Source organism: Amblyraja radiata, chromosome 7 (assembly GCF_010909765.2).
Source record: "Amblyraja radiata isolate CabotCenter1 chromosome 7, sAmbRad1.1.pri, whole genome shotgun sequence".
NCBI lineage: Eukaryota > Metazoa > Chordata > Chondrichthyes > Rajiformes > Rajidae > Amblyraja > Amblyraja radiata.
Genome location: NC_045962.1, coordinates 9,448,618 through 9,471,907, shown reverse-complemented (window position 1 = coordinate 9,471,907; position 23,290 = coordinate 9,448,618). Strand labels below are relative to the sequence as shown.

General features: G+C 48.7%; 1 protein-coding gene across 1 annotated transcript in view; it reads left to right on the top strand.

Annotated features, from left to right (window-relative positions):
* Positions 1–23,290, top strand: part of itgb5 (integrin subunit beta 5) — a 100,762-nt gene that overhangs the window by 30,590 nt on the left and 46,882 nt on the right. Inside the window, exons 9-10 of the mRNA XM_033023673.1 lie at positions 5,898–6,032; positions 10,579–11,008. Of these exons, the coding sequence (XP_032879564.1) occupies positions 5,898–6,032; positions 10,579–11,008 (565 nt within the window). The remainder of the gene's footprint in view (positions 1–5,897; positions 6,033–10,578; positions 11,009–23,290) is intronic.

Genomic DNA, 23,290 nt, shown 5'->3' with positions numbered 1-23,290 from the left:
TGCAAGGTAAAGTCTGATTAAAGTTCAAAGGTCTATGAGGTAGATGGTAGGACTGCTCTCTAGTTGTTGATAGGATGGTTCAGATGCCTGATGACAGCTGGGAAGAAACTGTCCCTGAATATGGAGGTGTGTGTTTTTACACTTATGTATTTCTACCTAGCATGAGAGGGGAGAAGAGAGAGTGGCCAGGGTGCGATTATGCTGCTGGCAGCGTGAGGTATAAATGGAGTCAATGGAAGGGAGGTTGGTTTGTGTGATGGTCTGGGCTGCGTCCACAATTCGCTGCAATTTCCTGCGGTCTTGGATGGAGCTGTTCCCAAACCAAGCTGTGACGCATCCCGGTAAAATGCTTTCGACAGCGCATCTGGTGAGAGTTGTTGCGGACATGCCGAACTTCCTAAGCCTTCTATGGAAGTAGAGGCGTGCACAAGGCTGGGTGGTGCAGCTCTGGTCTTGCCTTGCTCAAGTCTGTTGCCAGCCCATGTTGGTGTGGTGAACCGTGATGGCAAAAGATAGCAAAATGCAAGGTGCTGGAGGAACTCAGTGGGTCAGGCAGTGTCTGTGGAGGGAATGGACAGACAACGTTTTGGGTCAGCACTCTTTTTCAGATCCGACCTGAAATATCGCCTGTCCATTCTCTCCACAGATAGGTCATAGGAGCAGAAATAGGCCATTCGGCCCATTGAGTTACTCCGCCGTGGCTGATCTATCTTTCCCTCTCAACCCCATTCTCCTGCCTTCTCCCCATAACGCCTGACATCCTTACCAATCAAGTATCTATCAATCTCCGCCTTAAAAATAATCAAAGATGGCCTCCACAGCCGTCTGTGGCAATGAATTCCACAGATTCACCACCCTCTGGAAAAGATGCTGCCTGACCTGCTGAGTTCCTCTTGCACTCTGTGCTTTGTTCGAGGAGAGATATGTGAGGAAACCGGAGTACCTGGAGAAAACCCACACGGTAACAGGGAGAACGTGCAAACACTGTATAGACAGCATCTGTAGTCAGGATCAAACCTGGGTCTCTGGCATTGTAAGGCAGCAACTCTATCGCTGCACCACCGTACTGCCCTGTACGGAGATTGTATGTTCCCGGGTGCTCTGGTTTCCTCCCACATTCTGAAAACATACAGATTTGTTGGTTAATTGGCTTCTGTGAATTGTAAATTGTCCCGAGTGTGTCAGATAGTGCTAGTGTACTGGGTGATCGCTGGTCGGCACGGACTCGGTGGGCTGAAGGGCCTGTTTCCACACTGTGTCTCTAAAATCTATACTTGAGGTCATTCATGAGTTCCGCCGTGCCACAATAACCTGTGTGAGGTTGTGTGTATCTGTAATAGTTTTACTGTCAACAAATAAGTAAGCTTGCTCTGCCATCTGCTCTCTGTTAGTGCTGTGGTGTTAAAATAAACAATTGTCCCTGCGAGAGAGGCCCTGTGTGGAAACTCTCTGGTGCAGCCGAGAGCTGATCGATGTGGCGTAGGTCCAAGGGAAAGCTAAAGACACTGACTTCCCTCAGGAAGCCACATCTCCACGCCCGCTGCTTATTTTAGCCTCTTAAGAGAGATGAATGGGTTTGAGTACATTTCTCACCGAAGGACTCTGGACTTGACCTCTGAATCCTCCTCCTTCCCACGAGAACGGCCCTCTCTGTCTGTGGCCGTGGTGTGGTGCAGGAGCAGGCGTCATCCAAGTCACTTTAATGTCCAGCAACAGAATACAGAGGAAATGTAGCAGAGAGGCAATGTCACAAATAACGCATGGTTCTGCTGGGATTAATGTGGGCCTTGCACAGCGCACTACAGTACAGATCAGGATCGATAGCCTGATATGCCACCTCTTCCTTTTCTCCAGAGATGCTGCCTGACCCGCTGAGTTACTCCAGCTATTCGTGTCCATCTTCAGTACAGATCAGGAACAGGCTATTCGGCCTGCAATGTACATGTTGAACATGATGCCAAGTTAATCTCCTCTGTCTGCATGTGATCCATATCCCTCTATTCCCTGCATATTATAAGGTCATAATTGATAGAAGTAGAATTAGGCCATTCGGCCCATCAAGTCTACTCCACCATTCAATCAAGGCCGATTTATCGTTCCCTCCTTACTCCATTCTCCTGCCTTCTCCCCATCACCTCTGACACCCGTACTAATCAAGAATCTATCTTTCTCAAACTTAAAAATATCCACTGACTTGGCCTCCACAACCAATTCCACAGATTCACCAGCCTGGGACTAAAGAGATGGTGGGGGTTGAGGGGAGACTTGATAGAAGAAGGACAGGGAGGCTTTGCAGGAGAGCATTACCAGAATGCTACCTTGTTGACAGATGATGAGAGGCAGTGTGTGAGGGGTTGTGCGAGGGAGAGTGTGAGCAGACGCGCTTCTTGTGGGGATGGCGCTCCCATGCGTTTCGTGGTGAGGAGCTTCTACAATGTTTTGGGGGTGTCACGGTGGCGCAGCGGTAGAGTTGCTGCCCCTCAGCGTGAGTGACCCTGTTTCGATCCTGACTACGGGTGCAGTTTGTACGTTCTCCCCGTGACCGCGTGGGTTTTCTCCGGGTGCTCTGGTTTCCTCCCACACTCCAAAGACGCGCAGGTTCGTAGGTTAACTGTCTTCTTTCTCTAAATGCCTCTTGTGCGGGATAGGTCCTGTGTGCAGGTGATGGCTGGTCAGCATGGATTTGGTGGGCCAAAGGGTCTGTCTCCATGCTTATCTCTAAACGCAACTCTGGCTTGAGGGAGCGGCGAGGAGGTGCTGTCTTGCCGAGAGGGAACTTGTAAGTGCAGCTGCTCCAGCTGTTCTCCAGCTGTGAGTCTGGCAGGATTTCCAGCAGTGTTCCAGATGTGATGTGCCTCTGACGTGGGCCCCTGGCATATCTACAGGGGAACTGTGGAAAGTGTTCACCTCGAGAGCAGGGTGTACGTTAGAACTTTATTTATCCCAGGAGGGAAATTGATATACCAACAGTCCTAAAATACATGAAACATGGAATTAAAGTGCTTGGGGGATGTGCAAAGATTGGGGTGGAGAGGGGGGGAAGGGAGGTGGGGGGGGGGGGGGGGAGAAGGGAGACCCGCAGTCCACCCCACGACAGAAGGGGGAGGAGTTGTACAGTTTGATAGCCAAAGGGAAGAAGGATCTCCTGTGGTGTTCTGTGCTGCATCGGTGGAACCAGTCTGTTGCTGAAGGTGCTCCTCAGGTTGACCAGTGTGTCATGGAGGGGGTGAGCTGTATTGTCCAGGATGCTCTGCTGTTTGAGTACCACCCTCCCCTCCAAGACCAACCTCCCATGCACCCCATGAATACAACTCTTTCCCCTCCCCCCCCCTCACCCCCCAGAGCCAGCCTTCCTGATGAGTGCATTTCTAATGCAGCTTAACATGGTACATCCGATTCCAAACACCATTGTAACCCACTGCACAATTCCAACTCCACACTTAAATCTACAACAATTACGACTCCAGGCGACGAAATATCTAAACTTGAGACAATAAATCAATGTGAAGGACTCTTGGCTGCTATGTGTTTCTCCAGATGATTAGCGTTTAGTTTTTCTGGGTACTTCACGCTAACCAGGGCATTTAGTCGAACAAAAGGCCCTTTCTAAACATGCTGCCGGGTATTGTTGCATCGCGAGGCAGAGGTATCAGGCGGGATCTCTATACATGCCAACAAACTGTTGAGTTCAAGACTGGTGGGAGAGTCTAGGACCAGAGGTCACAGCCTCAGAATAAAGGGATGTACCTTTAGAAAGGTGATGAGGAGGAATTTCTTTAGTCAGAGGGTGGTGAATCTGTGGAATTCATTGTCGCAGACGGCTGTGGAGGCCTAGACAATGGATATTTTAAAATTGGAGATGGATAGGGTCTTGATTGTTAGGGTGTCACAGGTTATGGGGAGAAGGCAAGAGAATGGGGTTGAGAGGGAAAGATAGATCAGCCATGATTGAATGGCAGAGTAGACTTGATGGGCCGAATGGCCTTAATCTTCACCTACAACTTATGAACTTGTGAAGATGAGATTGTACACAATGAAGGTAGACAAAAGTGCTGGAGAAACTCAGCGGGTGCGGCAGCATCTATGGAGCGAAGGAAATAGGCAACGTTTTGGGCCAAAACCCTTCTTCAGACTGATGTAGGGTGGGGAGGGGGGTGGGGAGTAGAAAGATAGAGGAGGAGCCAGAGGGCTGAGGGAGAGCTGAGAAGGGGAGGATACAGCAAGGGCTACTGGAAATTGGAGAAGTCAATGTTCATGCCGCTAGGGTGCAGACTGCCCAAGAATATGAGGTGCTGCTCCTCCAATTTCCGGTGGTGCTCGCTCTGGCCATGGAGGAAGCCCAGCTCAGAAAGGTCGGATACGGAATGGGAGGGGGAGTTGCTGAGCCATCGGGAGATCAGGTTGGTTAATGTGGACCGAGCAGAGGTGTTCGGCGAAACGATCGCCAAGCCTACGCTTGGTCTCATCGATGTAGATCAGCTGACATCTAGAGCAGCGGATGCAATAGATGAGGTTGGAGGAGGTGCAGGTAAACCTTTGTCGCACCTGGAACAGCTGCTTGGGTCCTTGAATGGAGTCAAGGGGGGAGGTAAAGCGACAAGTGTAGCATCTCTTGCGGTTGCAAGGAAAAGTGCCCGGGGAGGGGGTGGCACGGGAGGGAAGGGAAGAATTGACAAGGGAGTTGCGGAGGGAGCGGTCTTTGCGGAAGGCAGACGGGAGGAGATGGGAAGATGTGGCGAGTGGTGGGGTCACGTTGGAGGTTGCGAAAATGACGGAGGACTATTTGTTGTATGTGACGGCTAGCGGGGTGAAAGGTGAGGACTAGGGGGACTCTGCCCTTGTTACGAGTGGGGGGTTGGGGAGAGAGCAGTGTTACTGGGTATTGAAGAGACCCTGGTGAGAGCCTCATCTATAGTAGGGGAGGGGAACCCCTGTCCCTGAAGAATGAGGACATTTCCGATGTCCTGATGTGGAACACCACATCCTGGGAGCAGATGCGGCGTAGACGGAGGAATTGGGAGTAGGGGACGGAGTCCTTACAGGAAGCAGGGTGGGAAGAAGTGAGGTCTAGATAGCCATGGGAGTCAGTGAGTTTATAGTGGATGTCGGTCAGAAGTCTCCTCATTGTACACACAAGTTTGTTTAAGTGTGTCCACATGCAGTTTAAGTTTAGGAGCTACATTTTGTGCTAATGTGATGTGTAGATTTGCTACAATGCAAAGATTAACTGTGGAGGATATATTAGCATTCATTTAGGACCTGTGTAAAATTAAATATTTCTTGAGGAACCTTTTACATCCTTCCTCATGTGAATTGGACTCGTAATGTATTTCCATCTAGTGATTTTAAAGCTGACCTCGGGCGACCAATTAATAATGTCTGGCATTGGCCCAACAGCCAACAGGAGTGACTGAATGCCAGGGGTTAACTGAGTCTCCATTTGCCAATTGTCTGTTTGTTGTGTTTCTGCTTCATTTCCTGACAGTCATGCAGCGTGTAAAACAGGCCCTTCAGCCCATCTTCTCCATCCTGGCCTAGCTACCCCATCTGCACTAGTCCCACCTGCCCGCGTTTGGCCCATACCCATCTAAACCATTCCTGTCCAGGTTCCTCATAGAATCATAGTGTCTTACAGCACGGAAACAGGCCCTTCGGCCCACTTTGTCAGTGCTGACCAACATGCCCCCATCAACACCAGTCCCACCTGCCTGCGTTTGGCCCATATCCCTCTAAACCTATGCTGCCCATGTACCTGTCCAAGTGTCTTTTGTCAATGTGCCTGTTTCCACACTATATCTCTGGTCAACGCTGAAGCTAAGCTTCCTATCCATGTACCTGTCCAAATGTAAACGCCTGGTGCTCGATCCTATTGAATGGTGTGTGTTGTCTTGATGCAGAATATCCGGTCGAAGGTGGAGCTGACCGTGAGGGAGAAGCCCGATGACCTCGCCATCTCCCTGACTGCCATATGCCAGGATGGAGTTCCACGCCCTGGAGTCAGAAAATGTGGGGGCCTCAAGATTGGCGACACGGTAAGTGGCCGACTTGTTTCATGTTTGGATCAACGACACTCGACACCGCTTTGTCCACGAAAATGGATTTTGAAACCAACTGTGAATTTGAACAGCCTCTTTCTGTTCTACATTAGTATGTGTAGGAAGGAACTGCAGATGCTGGTTTAATCTGAAGATGGACACAAAACTCAGCGGGTCAGACGGCATCTCTGGAGAAAATAAATAGGTGCCGTTTCGGGTCGAGACCCTTCTTCAGACTGAGAGTCGGGAAAAGGAAAGTACAGGCCCAGTGCTGTCAAACGCTCAAATGCTGGCCCTGGAGAGGGTCCAGATGAGGTTTACGAGAATGATCACAGGAATGATTGGGTTAACATACGATGAGCGTTTGACGGCACTGGGCCCGTACTCGCTGGAGTTTAGAAGAATGAGGTGGGCACCTAAATTAAACTTATCGAATAGTGAAAGGCTTGGATAGAGTGGATGTGGAGAGGATGTTTCCAATAGTGGGAGAGTCTAGGACCAGACTGCACAGCCTCAGAATAAAAGGACTTACTTTTAGAAAAGAGATGAGGAGGAATTTCTTTAGTCAGAGGCTGGCGAATCTGTGGGATTCATTGCCACAGATGACAGTGGAGGCCAAGTCGTTGGGTATTTTTTAAGCAGAGATAGATAGATTCTTGATTAGTAAGAGTGTCAAGGGTTAGGGGGAGAAGGCAGGCGAATGGGGTTGAGAGGGAAGGATAGATCAGCCGTGATTGAATGGGCCGAATGATCTACCTCTGCTCTTGTGACATGAATTTATGGAGCATGGGGAAGCAGTCCTGGTCTTACCAGCCCACCTCCAGTACGTGGGGGTCCTTGTCTAACTTCCAGTTGCTGATCTTCCTAAAGCCACCCCCATTAATGCTAGAACAGCGAGGGGATGTGGGGCTCGTGGATGCATTAAATATATCAATGAGGGGATTGTCCCCTGAGAGTGGGTGGGTTACACACTCCCTTCCTCTCTGGAAAATCTGGAAGTGGGAAGATTTTGGGTGAATTTGAGATGGTTTCAGACAATAGACAATAGGTGCAGGAGTAGGCCATTTGGCCCTTCGAGCCAGCACCACCATTCAATGTGATCATGGCCGATCATCCATAATCAGTACCTCGTTCCTGCCTTCTCCCCATATCCCCTGACTCTGCTATCTTTAAGAGCTCTGTCTAGCTCTCTCTTGAAAGTATTCAGAGAACCGGCCTCCACCGCCCTCTGAGGCAGAGAATTCCACCGACTCCCAACCCTCTTTGTGAAAATGTTTTTCCGCATCTCTGTTCTTAAAAACCCCTTATTCTTAAACTGTGACCCCTGGTTCTGGACTCCCACAACATCGGGAACATGTTTCCTGCCTCTAGCGTCCAAACCCTTAATAATCTTATATGTTTCAATAAGAATCGCCTCTCATCCTTCTAAATTCCAGAGTGTACAAGCCCAGCCGCTCCATTCTCTCAGCATATGACAGTCCCGCCATCCCGGGAATTAACCTTGTAAACCTACGCTGCACTCCCTCATTAGCAAGAATGTCCTTCCTCAAATTAGGGGACCAGAACTGCACACAATACTATAGGTGTGGCCTCACTAGGGCTCTGTACAGCTGCAGAAGGACCTCTTTGCTCATATAATCGACGACTCTTGTTATAAAAGCCAACATGCCATTCGCTTTCTTCACTGCCTGCTGTACCTGCATGCTTACTTTCATAGACTGATGAACAAGGACCCCCGGATCCTGTTGTACTTCCCCTTTTCCCAACTTGACACCATTTACATGGTAATCTGCCTTCTGGTCCTTAGATGGCAATCTGACATTTCAAGTCGAGACCCTTCTTCAGTCTGAAGGGTCTTAACTTCAGTTCTTCTCTCCAGAGATGGTGCCTGTCTATCTCCAAAGTCTTGATGTTGGGTGCTGAGCAAAATAATTCCTCACTTTTGCTAATCCCCCCCCTCCAGCTAGATGTTAAGCTAACAAAGGCATTCAGTAACTGGAGCACTCTAGCCCCTGAGATTCGCTGCAAATCAAAGCTCTTTGTTGGTTAGCGGCAAATTCTGCAATAATGTCAGAAATGATTCAGTGCAATGGTGCTTCAGGCTGCGTGGCAGCACTGTAAATTGATCTGTTTCTTTCCAAATCAAGAGAATATAGAGCAGTACTATAGATTGAGGACAGGAGGGGGCTTGCTAAAATATATTCAGGAAAAATGTCTGAAAATCCCAGGCATTTAAACTTAGCAAAACTAATGGATTTCCTCTGGGTGCTCCGGTTTCCTCCTACGTTCCAAAGACATGCAGGTTAATTGGCTTCAGTAAAATTGTAAATTGTCCCTAGTGTGTAGGATAGTGTAGTGTATGAGATGATCTATGATCGGCGGAGACGCCTTGGGCCTAGGGGCTTGTATCTTTAAACCAAGGCGCTGTATCTCTAAACTGAACCGAACCGAACTAAACAACATTTATTTCTGAAAGAACACATGTCTTTTATCCCCATGTAAAAGATTAAGATGGGTGCTAACCGATTCAATGTTGAAATGGTCCCTAAAGGAATATGTTTTCACTGAGACCACACCTGTCCCCTTTATCATTGTAACTTTTTTACATTCATTCATTTGTTCTACATCCCTCTCGATGTCACCATCTAGTTTCCCTTTCTCTTTCTGACTCTCTGTCTGAAGAAGGGTCTGGACCCAAAACGTCACCAATCCCTTTTCTCCAGAGATGCTGCCTGAACTGCTTGAGTTACTCCAGTTTTTTTGTGTCTATCTTGTGTTTATGGTCTACTTGTGTTGATACTAGTTAACAGTAACTATTCCTGAACCTTTCGTTTCTTCCGTCGTTCTTTATTGCTCTCTTTGGCGGAGATTTCTCTGGTGGGAAGTGAAGTCTGTGGTGGAGCCCACTGATGTCAGTGCTTCCTGACCAGAATATTTAGAGAGACTCACAGTGCCTGCCTTAGCTACCCCCCCCCCCCCCCCCCCTCCCCCGAACACAAGCCTCGAGAAAAACATTGCACAGGGCACACTTTGGTTGGCTGCAGAATGGGTAAGAGTGGGATTTTAACTGCAATCTACCCGATCATGGAATAGTTAAGATTAAGTTTAGTTTAGGTACGTTTATTGGCCAAGTATTCACATACAAGGAATTTGCCTTGGTGCTCCGCCCACAGGTGACAACATGACATACAGTGACAGTTACGAATGACTCAGAAAACACTAAACATAAATAATAATAAAACATTAATGATAAAACATCATTGATCAAGCATGTGAACCTACAAAGTAGGAATACTTTATTGTCACATGTGACAAGGCACAGTGAAATTCTTTGCTTGCATACCCAATGTATACAAAAAGCGGCCACCTAAGGCACTGACAGAGGTACAAAGCACGCCGCCTCTCCTTTGTTTCCCCCCCCACCATCCTTCACGGCCGTTCCCCATCATTATCTTACTCCAGTTAATTTATTTAAATTACCTGTTCATTTTTTTTTGTCCCACAATAAACATTGCCAATTAAATTTGAAACCCTCCGTTTTTTGTTTTTTTTAGGATGTCTTAACTCTAGACAAATGATGGGTAATCTTTTTTATTTAAACAAACTGAAATCCTTCAGGGCTAACAAGCTGTTGAGGGAGGATGGTTTCTCTGCAAGGCCCAGGGTAGGGAAATGTGGAGGAGAAAGCTCAGAGCTACAGGCTCTCCTTGGAAAATCGATGGTGATACTTTATAAGACACTGGTCAGACCGCACTTGGTGTATTGTGAGCGGTTTTGGGCTCCATATCTGAGCAAGGATGTGCTGGCGTTGGAGACGGTCCCGAGGAGGTTTACGAGAATGATTCCAGGAATAATTGGGTTAACTTTTGATGAGTGTTTGAAGGCACTGGGCCTGTACTCGCTGGAGTTTAGAAGGATGAGGGGGTACCTCATTGAAACATACATAATGATGAAAGGCCTAAATAGAGTGGAGGTGGAGAGGATGTTTCCACTCGTGGGAGAGGCCATACTCAGAATAATAGAAAGGAGGAGAGATAGTACAGACAGAGCGTGGTGAACCTGTGGAATTCTTGCCATAAGAGGCCTGACATTGGGTGCTAGCCATGTGCAGAGATTACACCTTCTCATTGTGACCATGTGGGTTTCCTCTGGGTGATCTGGTTTCCTCCCACATCCCATATATGGTTAATCGGCCCTCTGTAAATTGCCCCTCGTGTGTAGGGAGTGGATGTGAAAGTGGATTGACAGAGAACTAGTGTGAACAGGTGATCGATGGTCAGCATGGACTCGTTGGGCTGAAGGGCCTGTTTCCATGTAGTACCTCTAAACTAAACTAAAAACTTAAAACTTAAAGCTGAAAACTAAAGCTTAAAACTAAAACTTAATACTAACAAACTAAACTAGATTGTTGGATATTGGATGGACTGAGGGAAGAGGGGCTGGATCAGGAGGTTAGATGAAGGCAGAGATGACCCATGCCATTGCATGTTGGTGTTAACTCACCCTGCTGGTATTCACACTCCTCTGTACTATCCCTCGTCAGGTATCCTTTGACGTCAGTGTGGAAGCCAGGAGTTGCCCAGTCGGCACGTCGAGGGACAGCTTTACAATTAAACCGGTTGGTTTCAAGGATTCGCTGAGTGTGACAGTGGGCTACGTCTGCAACTGCGAATGTGCCCGTGCGATGCAAGCCAATAGCTCCAGGTGCAGCGGCAACGGAACCCACGAGTGCGGGGTCTGCAAGTGTGACCCGGGCTACCTGGGCGCCAGGTGCGAGTGCCTAGATGGGGAAGCCAGCGATGTGTTTCAGATGTCGTGCCGCGAGGCAAAGGAGAAGCCAATCTGCAGCGGCAGGGGGGAATGCAGCTGCAGCCAGTGCGTCTGCCAAGAGAGCGAGTTTGGGCGCATCTACGGGACCTTCTGTGAATGTGACGACTTCTCTTGTGCAAGGCACAAGGGCATTCTCTGTTCAGGTGAGTTCACAGTTTACCTGTCTAACTCCAGGATGGCTTAGCTGTGGACTTTGCTCTAATCTTTTGTTCCACAAAGAAACTAGTCCCTAAGGAATACAAGGACGTACCTTATAAAAAGATGCGGAAGAATTTCTTTAGTCAGAGGGTGGTGAATCTGTGGAATTCATTGCCACAGACGGCTGTGGAGGCCAAGTCAATGGGTATTTTTCAGGCGGAGATTGACAGATAATTGATTGGGACGGGTGTCAGGGGTAATGGGGAGAAGACAGGAGAATGGGGTTGAGGGGGCAAGATAGATCAACCATGATTGAATGGTGGAGAGACGTGATGGGCCGAATGGCCTACTTCTGCTCCTAGGGCTTATCAACTTCTGAACAGGTCTTGATTTTGGGATGAAAACCTGTCAGCAACTGTTGGGAGATATCGGAGTCGCAGAAGGATTAATGTGACACCATTTTCGAAGAAACTCAATTCAATTGGGAATGTTTATAGGAAAAATGTGCATTGCCAGTAGGGAAGGCCAGAAAGAAACCATGGCTTGTGTCTGGATTTTGCACATTTCACTTTCTATCAGTAGCTTTGTTGCAAATCAGCAGCATTAATCTGGTAGGTAGTTACTTGTGGTCGGGGTGGGGTTGCCGGAGAAGGGTATTGGCCATAGACACAGAGTCCATGCTAGCTAGTGACAGTCAGATGTACAGTTTACGTTGCCAGCAGTTCTGGTGCAATGACAAGTTGCCCTTGTATGTAGCCGTTTGACCCACAGTGTCCATGGTGAACATAGTGTTCAGCATCTACCATGCTGTAGCTGCTACCAGGTTTTGCTCTGTTTCTGGTTTGGTTCTAGTCAGGATGTGAATTTCCAATTTAGATTTAGAACCACACGGTTCTGGAAAGCACAGATGACTTTCGAGGTGATTGAGTTTAAAGGTGATAATATGGAAAAAAGTAATTTCAATGGCACCATGGTAAGGTATAGCAGTCCATCCATGCGTGTGACCATTGCAGAAGACTTTGATGGCCTGCCATGGCCAATTCCAGGTCTACCAAATGCTGGAGATACTCAGCCGGTCAGGCAGCATCTGTGGAGGGAATAGACCGACAACGTTTCGGGATGGTACCCTTCTTCAGACTCATCGCCTGTCAACTCCCTCCACAGACGCTGCCTGGACCGCTGAGTTAATCCGGCTCTTTGTGCTTTGCTCAAGATTCCAACATCTGCAGTTCCTTTTGCTTCTATGGTCTGGATTCTCCACATGATCCAATAGAAATGTGAAAGGCAGACACAAAGTGTGGGAGTAACTCAGCGGGTCAGGCAGCATCTCTGGAGAAAAGGGATGGGCGATATTTCGGGCCGGGAGCCTCCATCTAGGTCCACGATTCTCCACAGTTCTGGTAAAGGGTCCCGACCTGAAACATCACCCACATGGTGAGATTGGGGTGTGTGGTTGGCTCTTTGTTTGAGGAAGAAGCGAAGGGCCTTCAGGACCTCCTGGTGGGGGATGGAGGTGTCCGTAGTAAAGATGAGTGAACGGGGCCCCGGAAATGGAAACGTTGAACACTGCATTGGATCTGTGTTGCTGTGAATGCAGCCTCTCTGTTTACTGGAGGAGGTGTGTTGGTCTTTGTAGACAGGCGCGAGTCATCGATCGGCGGGGATGGTGGGCTGAGTCATCACTGGGCTCGTTGGCGATGGGGCAGGATGAGAAGGTGCAGACTGCTGGTGGTGAAGGAGGGTGTGGGCTGAATCAGCCAGACCACTAAGCTATTGTCACTTTGCCAGGATAAATCAGGGAGCAGGCAGAGCACAGACAGGAGTGGCACAGACAGTGGTGCAGCGGTAGAGTTGCTGCCTCAGTGTCAGAGACCCTGGTTCGATCCTGACTGCGGGTGCTGTCTGTACAGAGTTTGTACCTTCTCCCCGTGATCACATGGGCTTTCTCCGGGTGCTCCAGTTTCCACCCACACTCCAAAGACGTGCAGGTTTGGAGGTCAATTAGCTTCGGTAAAATTGTAAAATTGTCCCCAGTGTGTGTAGGATAGTGTTAGTGTGCGGGGATCGCTGGTCGGTGCGGACTCGGTGGGCACAAGGGCCTATTTCTGCACTGTATCTCTAAACTAAACTAAAATAAACTAAACTAAGACAGAGGGTGCTTTTCAAATGCATCACTGTTTGATTTGAAGTTAATATCGATAGTGTACTGATTTTTAAAAAAGACACAAAGTGCTGGAGTAACTCAGCAGGTCAGGCAGCATCATTGGAGAACATGGATAGGTGACGTTTCACAGAGTGCTGGAGTAACTCAGCGGGTCAGGCAGCATCGTTGGAGAACATGGATAGGTGACGTTTCGGGTCGGGACCCTGCGTCCTACTCCACAAGATGCTGGAGTTACTCAAAAAACTGCACTGATAAACGGGCCTTTGGGTAAACTGAATGTTAAACCTTCCAGCGAGCAGAGCGTATGGGAACAGCATGTCCCATTGGCAGGAAGTCCAGGCTGCTGGAAGTACTTTCTGAAAGTTCAGAAGTACTATTGCAAAACAAACGCAAGCAATCTGCGTCTGAAATTGTGGTGCACTAGAGGTTCATGTTTGGTTTAGTTTAGAGATACTGCACGGAAACAGGCCCACTGAGTCCAAGCCGACCATCCATCACCAATTCACACTAGTTCTATGTATTAGTTTAGGTTTTAGTCTAGAGATACTACATGGAAACAGGCCCTTCAGCCCACCGTGTCCACGCTGACATTGATCACCCTTTCACACTAGTTTTATGTTCTCCCACCTTCTCATCCACACCCTACACACGAGGGGTCATGTACAGAGGGTCAGTTAACCTATAGACCCTCACATCTGTGGGATGTGGGAGGAAACCGGAGCACCCGGAGAAAACCCACAGACGACTGTGGAAGCCAAGTCATTGGGTATTTTTACGGGCGGAGATTGACAGATTCTGGATTAGTACGGGTGTCAAGGGTCATGGAGAGAAGAATGGGGTTGAAAGGGAAAGATAGATCAGCAGTGATTGAATGGCGGAGTAGACTCGATGGGCTGAATGGCCTAATTCTGCTCCCATGGCTCATAACCATGAACTCCTCTTAAAATCCCTCCAATGATTTCGCTTCCATGTCCCGCAGAGATTCACCACACGGCAGAAAAGATCCCGACGCCTCTCTGTTTCAGAAGTTGCTGCCGTCGTTAGTACCTATCCATCTATCAAGCCGCTATTCACAACTCCGCACCTCCGCATCTACCCTATCACGGCTTCCTTTGTGTCTAAGAACTGCAGATGCTGGTTTATACTGAAGTTATGGACCAAACATGGGAGTTGGGACTAGTGTAGCTGGGACATGTTGGCCGGTGTGGGCAAGTTGGTCCGAAGGGCCTGTTTCCACGCTGTATCACTCTGATTCTTGGAAGACACAAAATGCTGGAGTAATTCAGCGGGTCAGGCAGCATCTCTGGAGAAAAGAAATAGGTGACGTTTCAGGTCAGAACCCTTCTTCAGGCCCTTCTCCAGAGATGCTGTCGTGCCTCCCTTCTGATCTTGTGTTGCAATAAGTCAACCATAATAGCCATTCGATCAAAATTTGGTAATGTTTGTGCCCCAGTCTCATCCATCTTATTATTCTAATAGGGTCACAGAGTCATACAGCACTTTATTTCGCCTTCCATCACAGTGAGGAATGTGTAAGAGTCACTGTGGTGGATGTTCATGTTCAAATGTGTTTTTGAGTGATCTGTTGCTTTTAATTGTATGACTGACCTGGCCAATGAAATTCCTGGTATGTTGCAAAACATACTTGGCGAATAAAGTGCGATTCTGATTATGACGTCAATAGGCCCCTCGGCCCAACTTGCCCATGCTGACCAAGATGCCCCCATCTACACCAGTCCCACTTGCCTGCATTTGGCCCATATCCCTCCAAATCTTTCCTATCCATGTACCCATCTAAATGTTTTTCACGTTGTGATAGTACCTGCCTCAACTACTTCCTCCTGCAGCTCGTTCCATGCACCGAGCACCTATTGTGTGTAAAATAAATGTTGACCCTGAGGTTCCTATTAAATCTTTCCCCCCCCTCACCTTAAACCTATGTCCTCTGGTTCTCGATTCCTCCCCACTGGGCAAGAGGCTCTGTGCATTTACCCGATCTAATGGTACACCTCTATAAGATTGTTCCATATACCCACTGCCCTCTGTGTGGAAATAAGGGCCCGTCCCACTTGGCGATTTTTTTGGCGATTGACGTGTCAGGTCACCGAAAAATTTGCGGCGTGATGACGTAGTGACGCGCGGTGTTTTTTAAGTATCGCAACATTTTTTTTGCCGCTGGATTTTGAGATGTTCAAAATCTTTTGCCGGCCCTGATATGACGCCGGCAGTCGCCGAAAAAATCGCCAAGTGGGACAGGCCCTTTTAAGCTCTGACCTGTCACTAGTTCCACATCCCCCGCAGTCACTTCCTGCTGTCGGGTTTTGTTTACATTTTCCGTCCCTTGTACCGTCCCCCTTTGAGCTCTATTCTCCACTTCACTGCCCCGTCACGAGAACCTTCCTCCTCTCCAATTAGTTTGGAGACGGTGAATTCCAGAACACAAGCACGCACTGCATTTACTGAAATCGCTTTCGGAGAATCAGATTCACATGAAGCTCCGTTTCCCATCTGTTGTAGTTGGATTTGAACCAGATCTGGTCCACAGGATTAACTGCTGCCTGTGTATCATCAAATTGAACCCAGTTTGTTAGTCTACAGTTTGTTCACTAAACACAACTAAACGTTTAGGAAGGAACTGCAGATGCTGGTTTAAATCGAAGATCAACACAAAATGCTGGAGTAACTCAGCGGGACAGGCAGCATCTCTGGAGAGAAGGAATGGGTGACATTTCGGGTCGAGACCCTTCTTCAGACTGAGGACTTCAGACTAAACTAAACATACGCAGCTTGGTAGTTTAGTTTATTGTCACGTGTACCGAGGTACAGTGAAAAGCTTCTTGTTGCGTGCTAACCAGTCAGCAGAAAGACTATGCATGATTACAATTGATCCGTCCACAGTGTACAGATACAGGATATAGGGAATAACGTTTAGTGCAAGGTAAAGTCCAGGAAAGGCCGATTAAAGAAAGTTTGTGGGTCTCCAATGATGTAGATTGGAAGTCAGGACCGCTCTCTATTTGGTGATAGTCTGAAGAAGGCTGTTGACCCGAAATGTCACCTATTCCTTCTCTCCAGGCGTTTACTGGACTTTATCTTGCCCTAAACGTTTTTCCCTTTATCCGGTATCTGTACACTGTGGACAGCTTGATTGTAATCATGTATCGGTCTTCCCACTGACTGGATAACGTGCCATAAAAATTATTTTCACTGTACCTCAGTATGAGTGATAATAAATTAAACTAAGCTAAATGAGTTGGTTTTGGCATCATGTACAGCACTGACATTGTGGGCTGAAGGGACTTCTCTTCTAATCTGCTATTCTATGTTCTAGGGTGTCTTCCATCTCAGCGTATTGAGTATAGAAGTTGGGAGGTTATGTTGCAGATGTGATTACAAGACATTGGTGAGGCAGCATTTAGAGTATTGTATTCAGTTTTGGTTATCGTGTTATAAAAAAGATGTTGTCAAGCTGGAAAAGGGTGCAGAGACTGTTTACGAGGACGTTGCCAGGACTCGAGGGCCTGTGCTATAGGGAGAGGTAGAGCAGGCCAGGACTTGATTCCATGATCGGTAGTTGAGGTCGGCCTTATCAGGACGTTAAAGAGATATTTAGACAGGTACGTGGTTTAGAGGGATATGGGTCAAATGCAGGCAGGTAGGCCTAGTGTCGATGGGGCATGGACAAGTTGGGCCGAAGGGCCTATTTCCATGCTGTATGAATCCATGCCTCTATTTACCACTTTGCAAACTTGCCCAGTCTGTTCCTACAGTGTGAGACTCTTGTCCATGCTTTGCTCAAAGCCTGTGCCATCTCTGCTGGGTGTGCTTTATTAGCTGGCCTCTATAGCTGATGGTCACGTTACTCATCTACTTACCAAGGCCCTGAGCATCAAGCAAACCACCATTGTTTGCGGCAGCAGCTCCAGACATGTGACAAACGGTGTTACAAGCTGTAGCTGGGCAGAACACAATCCAAGCTTTTCCTTCTGTCCCGGTACACATTAACATTGACAATAATAAACTAAACTAAAGAATGTACCATTCTCTGCAGACAGCACCACTCCATGACCCCAAATAGACATAAAGCACGCCAAGAGCTGGGTATTTTGATCAGATTCACTCTGAAACCATGGAAGGATTCCATAAATTCCTGTAAATTGGAATCATCCCGGCTACTGTAGTCTGCAAGCTTTCCTCCGCTCAGTCCGCCGAGGCCTACGCGATCTCCGGGTTGCTCAACACTTTAACTCCCCCTCCCATTCCCACACTGACCTTTCTGTCCTGGGCCTCCTCCACTGTCAGAGTGACGCCCAGCGCAAATTGTAGGAACAACACCTCATATTTCACTTGGGCAGCTTGCAACCCAACAATATGACTTCTAGAATATTGACTTCTCTAACTTCAAGTAACCCTTGCTTTCCCTCTGTTTCCGTTCCCCACCCTTGTTCTTCGACTAGTTTCACTGTCCACCTGATTTATTTTACTGTTTGTATGCCTCGTTGTCACCTTCCCCTCAGCCAACAATGATCCATTCTACATTTCCTTGTTCATTGTCTGCTTTGATCTGTCATTTTCACACCTTACCCTTCCATATCTCTGGTCTCCCTCTCCCTTGACTCTCAGTCTGGAGGAGGGTCTCGACCTGAAACGTCACCCATCCTTCTCTCCAGAGATGCTGCTTGTCCTGCTGAGTTACTCCAGCATTTTTTGTCTAAAGTTAAAGTATAATGGTCAAATTCACCAAAGGCTGTTGGACTCCATAGGTGATTCTGCGTTTGCCCTCGTCCTGCTACTGGATAGTCTTTCCTCGACCTTTATCTGACATTCTGATGAAGGGGATACTCATAAGAATCTACCTGAAATGTTGAATTTTGTCCACCTTTTTCCGTTTCTGTTCCATGGTTTAACAGCATCCTGCTGATGTACCACTGACAACAATTTTTAATTTAAAATGCTTCCATTGCTCCACTGAACTTTTGGGAAATTTGTGCTCTCATTGAAAATTCTTGATTAGTAAGGGCGTCCAAGGTTGTGTGGAGAAGGCAAGATAATACAGGTTGAGAGGTGAAGCTAGATCAGCCATGACTGAATGGTGGAGTAGACTCAATTGGCCAAATAGCCTAAAGGGCCTGTCCCACTTTCACGACCTAATTCACGACCTCTGCCGAATGCAGCACCAGAGACCCGGGTCCGATCCCGACTACGGGTGCTGTCTGTACGGAGTTTGTACTTTCTCCCCGTGACCTGCGTGGGTTTTCTCCGAGATCTTCGGTTTCCTCCCGCACTCCAAAGACGTACAGGTTTGTAGGTTAATTGGCTTGGTAAATGTAAAATTTTCGCTAGTGTGTGTAGGATAGTGTTAGTGTGCGGGGATCGCTGGTCGGCACAGACCCGGTGGGCTGAAGGGCCTGTTTCCGTGCTGTATCTCTAAACTAAACTAAATTAAGCTAAAATGTTGTTATAGTACGTGCCTCAACTACCTCCTCTGGCAACTCGTTCCATATACGCACTACCCTCAGTGTGTAAAAAGTTGCACTTCAGGTTCCTATTGAGTCTTTCCCCCTCACCTTAAGCCTATGCTCTCCAGTTGTAATTAGATCGTCATTAGAATGTGAGTGGAAGCAAGCACCTTGTGGTACCTCTGACCCAGTCTGGGATCAAGTTATAGCATCACCTGGCACCAGCTTTGTATTTTAAGGCAGTGTTACTTTTCATGAGAAGGCAGCTGTTTGGTGATTGTGTAGGAAGGAACTGCAGATGCTGGTTTAAATCGAAGATAGACCAAATGCTGGAGTAACTCAGCGGGACAGGCAGCATCTCTGGAGAGAAGGAATGGGTGACGTTTCGGGTCGAGACCGTTCTTCAGACTTAGTGAGTATTGAATTTCCAGGAGTGACCTCAGGCACGAGTTGTGGGTTATCAGGGACATAGAATCATAGAATCATAGAAAGTAGGTGCGAGAGTAGACCATCAGGTCCGTCGAGCCCGCACCGCCATTCACTCATGGCTGAACACTAAACAGACACACTTACCCACAAACAGTAGACACAAGACACAGAACACAAGACACTACCCTCCCCTCTATACCGCTATCACCCCTCTCCACCCCAAGAACCGCGTGATCTCCTGGGGGAGGCAAAAAAACGGATAAAAACCCAGGTCCAATTCGGGAAAAAAATCCGGGAAATTCCTCTCCGACCCCAATCCAGGCGATCGACACTTGTCCAGGAGATCACTCAGGTCTACTATACTAACCATACCTAGGTCCATATCCCTGCCCTCTCCCCGTAGCCCCTTATCCCCTTGGCAGCTAAAAAACCATCTATTTTTGACTTAAATATATTTAACGTTTCTGCTTCCACTGCTCCCTGGGGCAGTGAATTCCACAAACTAACCACCCTCTGGGTGAAGAAGTTCTTCCTCATCTCAGTTTTAAAAGAGCCCCCCCTCACTCTGCAACTATGTCCCCTAGTTCTAGCCTCCCCGATCATTGGGAACATCCTCGGTGCATCCACCCGATCAAGGCCCCTCACGATCTTATACGTTTCAATGAGATCGCCTCTCATTCTTCTAAACTCCAAAGAGTAGAGTCCCAGCTTACTTAACCTTTCCTCATATGTCAATCCCCTCATTGCAGGAATTAATCTTGTAAACCTTCGCTGCACTGCCTCCAGGGCTAGTACATCCTTTCTTAAGTATGGACCCCAGAACTGTACACAGTATTCCAAATGTGGTCTCACTAATACCGTGTACAGCGCATTTAGATAAAGCACTTTCAGATGATTTTTACTACCCTTCCTTTCCGTTTTTGCCCCTTTTACATCTAGAGCTTTATCTTCACACATTCTGGATCCTCCTGTCACATTTTGATTTTCCGCTTCCCTAGCCTCCCTTAGCTCACTGTACCCTTACTAAATCACTGTACCTTTAACCAAAAAGCAGAAATGCTAACCTGAGGTTGCACCCAATCAGCTGCTTCCTCTAGTCTGCTCCCACCAATCAGCGGCTTCCCCAGAAACCCTCCCTATGGAGTGTGGAACGTTACGGGATTTGGTAAGCTCTGACCCTCCACCGCTGTCTCCAACGGTCCTGGGTCTCCGCGAGAACAAGCCCCGTGCCCGACCCAAGCCCTCACCGCTCTGACCCTCCACCGCTGTCTCCAACGGTCCTGGGTCTCCGCGAGAACAAGCCCCGTGCCCGACTCAAGCCCTCACCGCTCCGACCCTCCACCGCTGTCTCCAACGGTCCTGGGTCTCCGCGAGAACAAGCCCCGTGCCCGACCCAAGCCCTCACCGCTCTGACCCTCCACCGCTGTCTCCAACGGTCCTGGGTCTCCGCGAGAACAAGCCCCGTGCCCGACCCAAGCCCTCACCGCTCTGACCCTCCACCGCTGTCTCCAACGGTCCTGGGTCTCCGCGAGAACAAGCCCCGTGCCTGACCCAAGCCCTCACCGCTCTGACCCTCCACCGCTGTCTCCAACGGTCCTGGGTCTCCGCGAGAACAAGCCCCGTGCCCGACCCAAGCCCTCACCGCTCTGACCCTCCACCGCTGTCTCCAACGGTCCTGGGTCTCCGCGAGAACAAGCCCCGTGCCCGACCCAAGCCCTCACCGCTCTGACCCTCCACTGCTGTCTCCAACGGTCCTGGGTCTCTGCTGGTGGATAGTTAGTTGACATTGTAAATTGCCCAGAATGTGGGTGTATATCAGGGTAGGCAGGGCGTGTGAGAGAGTCTCAGCTACAGGGAAATACGTGGGCAAGTGGGATCGATAAGTTCTTAAGTCATTGAAGCAGAATTAGGTCATTCGACCCATCAAGTCTACTCCATCATTCGATCATGGCTGATCTATCTCTCCCTCTCAATCCCACTTTCCTCCTTTCTCCCCATTACGCCTGACCAGGGCTCGAAATTAACGGTTGCCCGGGTGCCATTGACCACTCAAAGCGCCGCCGGGCAACTAAACACCGAGTCATTTTGCCCGGCTTGGCAACCAGATACTGGTTTGTACCGAAGATGGACACAAAATACTGGAGTAACTCCGCGGGTCAGGCAGCATCTCTGGAGAGAAGGAACGCAACGTTTTGTGTCGGCGTTGATGGCTGTATTGCGTGGGAAAGATACTAGGTGCGGGGTGATGAAGGGTCGAAGCGAATGACGGGCCCAGAATAGCGGCTCCATCTCCTCCTCCTCCCGCACCCCGCCCGCCCTGATAAGGGCCGCTGCTTGCAAACCCGCTAACCAAAGATCTTATAGCAGAGCTCCGCTATAGGATCTTTGCCGCTAGCGGCGCACTTTCAAAACAAACCCTCCCGCACGCCGAGGGAGGGAGGGGGAGGCCTCGGCAGGCGGGAGGGTTTGTTTTGAAAGTGCGCCGTTAGCGGGTTAGGAGATGAAGCCGCTGCTGCTGCTGTGCGGGAGCCGTCATTCGCTCCGACACTTCTGAAGCAGCTGCACCATAGACCCTATAGCTATAGGATCTTTGAGCTGCACCGCTCCGCCCCGTTATCTGGCGGAGGAGGGAGGCGATGGCGAGGAGTTCCCAACGGCCAAGGCAGCGGGGCGATGTTGTCCAAGGAGCGCTGACCCTCCTTCCTCCATACCTCGCTCCCCATCTCTCTCTCTCTCTCTCTCTCTCTCTTGTACGCCTCCTCCACCCCCCCCCCCCCCCCCCTTATCCTGGGACCCCTCCTCTACATCCAGCACTGATCCCCATTCCCGCCTCTATTCAGTCCTCACTGACATCCCCTGTGCTCCCCTCCCCATCACCCCCCCCCCCCCCCCCCCCCCAATCTATTCATCCTGCGCAGATCACCCTATCCACCTCGCATTGATTCTCCTGCCGCCCCCCCCCCCCCCCCCCCCCCCCCATCCACCCTGCACTGGTTCCCCAATTCACCCTGTACTTACCCCTTTCCCATCCATCCTGCACTTCTCCATCCATCCTGTACTGATCCCCCATCCATCCTGTACTAATCCACGCATTCATCCCGTACTGACCCACCCTCCATTTACCCTGCACCTTCCCCTCATTCATCCTGTAGTGATCCCCCATTCATTCTGCACAGACCCTCCAATCCACACTGTACTGACCCCCCCCCCGCCCCCCCCATTCATCCTGCGCTGATCTCCCCCCATCCATCCTGTACTGATCCTCCCATTCAAGAAGAATGGGGGTACAGTCTGAAGAAGTGTCTCGACCCGAAACGTTGCCTATTTCCTTTGCTCCATAGATGCTGCCTCACCCGCTGAGTTTCTCCAGCACTTTTGTCTACCCCATCCATCCCGTACTGAACCCCCCCCATTCAACATCACTGACATCCCCCGTGCTCTCCCCTCACAATTTTACCTTCTCCAACCAACACGTACTAATTCACCTTCCTCAATCCATCCATTCTGCACCGACTGCCTTCTAACCCCCCCCCCCCCCCCCCCCCCCGCCATCTATCCACCCCGCACTGATTCACACACACACCCCCCTCCCTGACCCTATTGTCCTGGAAACGTCTTCAGAGCGAACATTGACTATGTTTGATAACGGAATGCAATCAAATGTGTTTTAATTCCCAATGTTATTATTTGTTTTAATCCATAGAGATGGATTAATTAAATTGTGAACACGTGAAACATTAAAACTGCAGTGTTCGACTGTCACTGCTACCGTTGACACGTTATTACAGAATTCATTTTAACGGCAAATCAATGCTCTTAATATGGAATATCAGTACTGTAGTTATTTAATGAGCAACATTCACAACTATACGTACGCATATATGTTACCATGGTCCAGGATTTATTGACACAGGTTGATCATACGCTGAATAATCCAACCACATTTTTGTTTGGAAGTGGAAAGAACTAATAGAAATTGCATTCATTACAATGTGTAAAAAGAGTTGAGATACTACCTTATAATTTTGCTGCATGTCATTGTGGGAAATATCATGTCTTGATTGGTGAATGTTTAGTTTGTGATTTTATTTGAAGCAGAAATAATATGTGAATGTTTCATTGAGTATAATTCCGTCTGGTAACTACGCACTTCGTTCGAGCACATTATCGCACGCGTCATGCAAGCCATCTTAAATGACCACCTAAACTGTCATTTGGCAACCTAAAAACCTGCC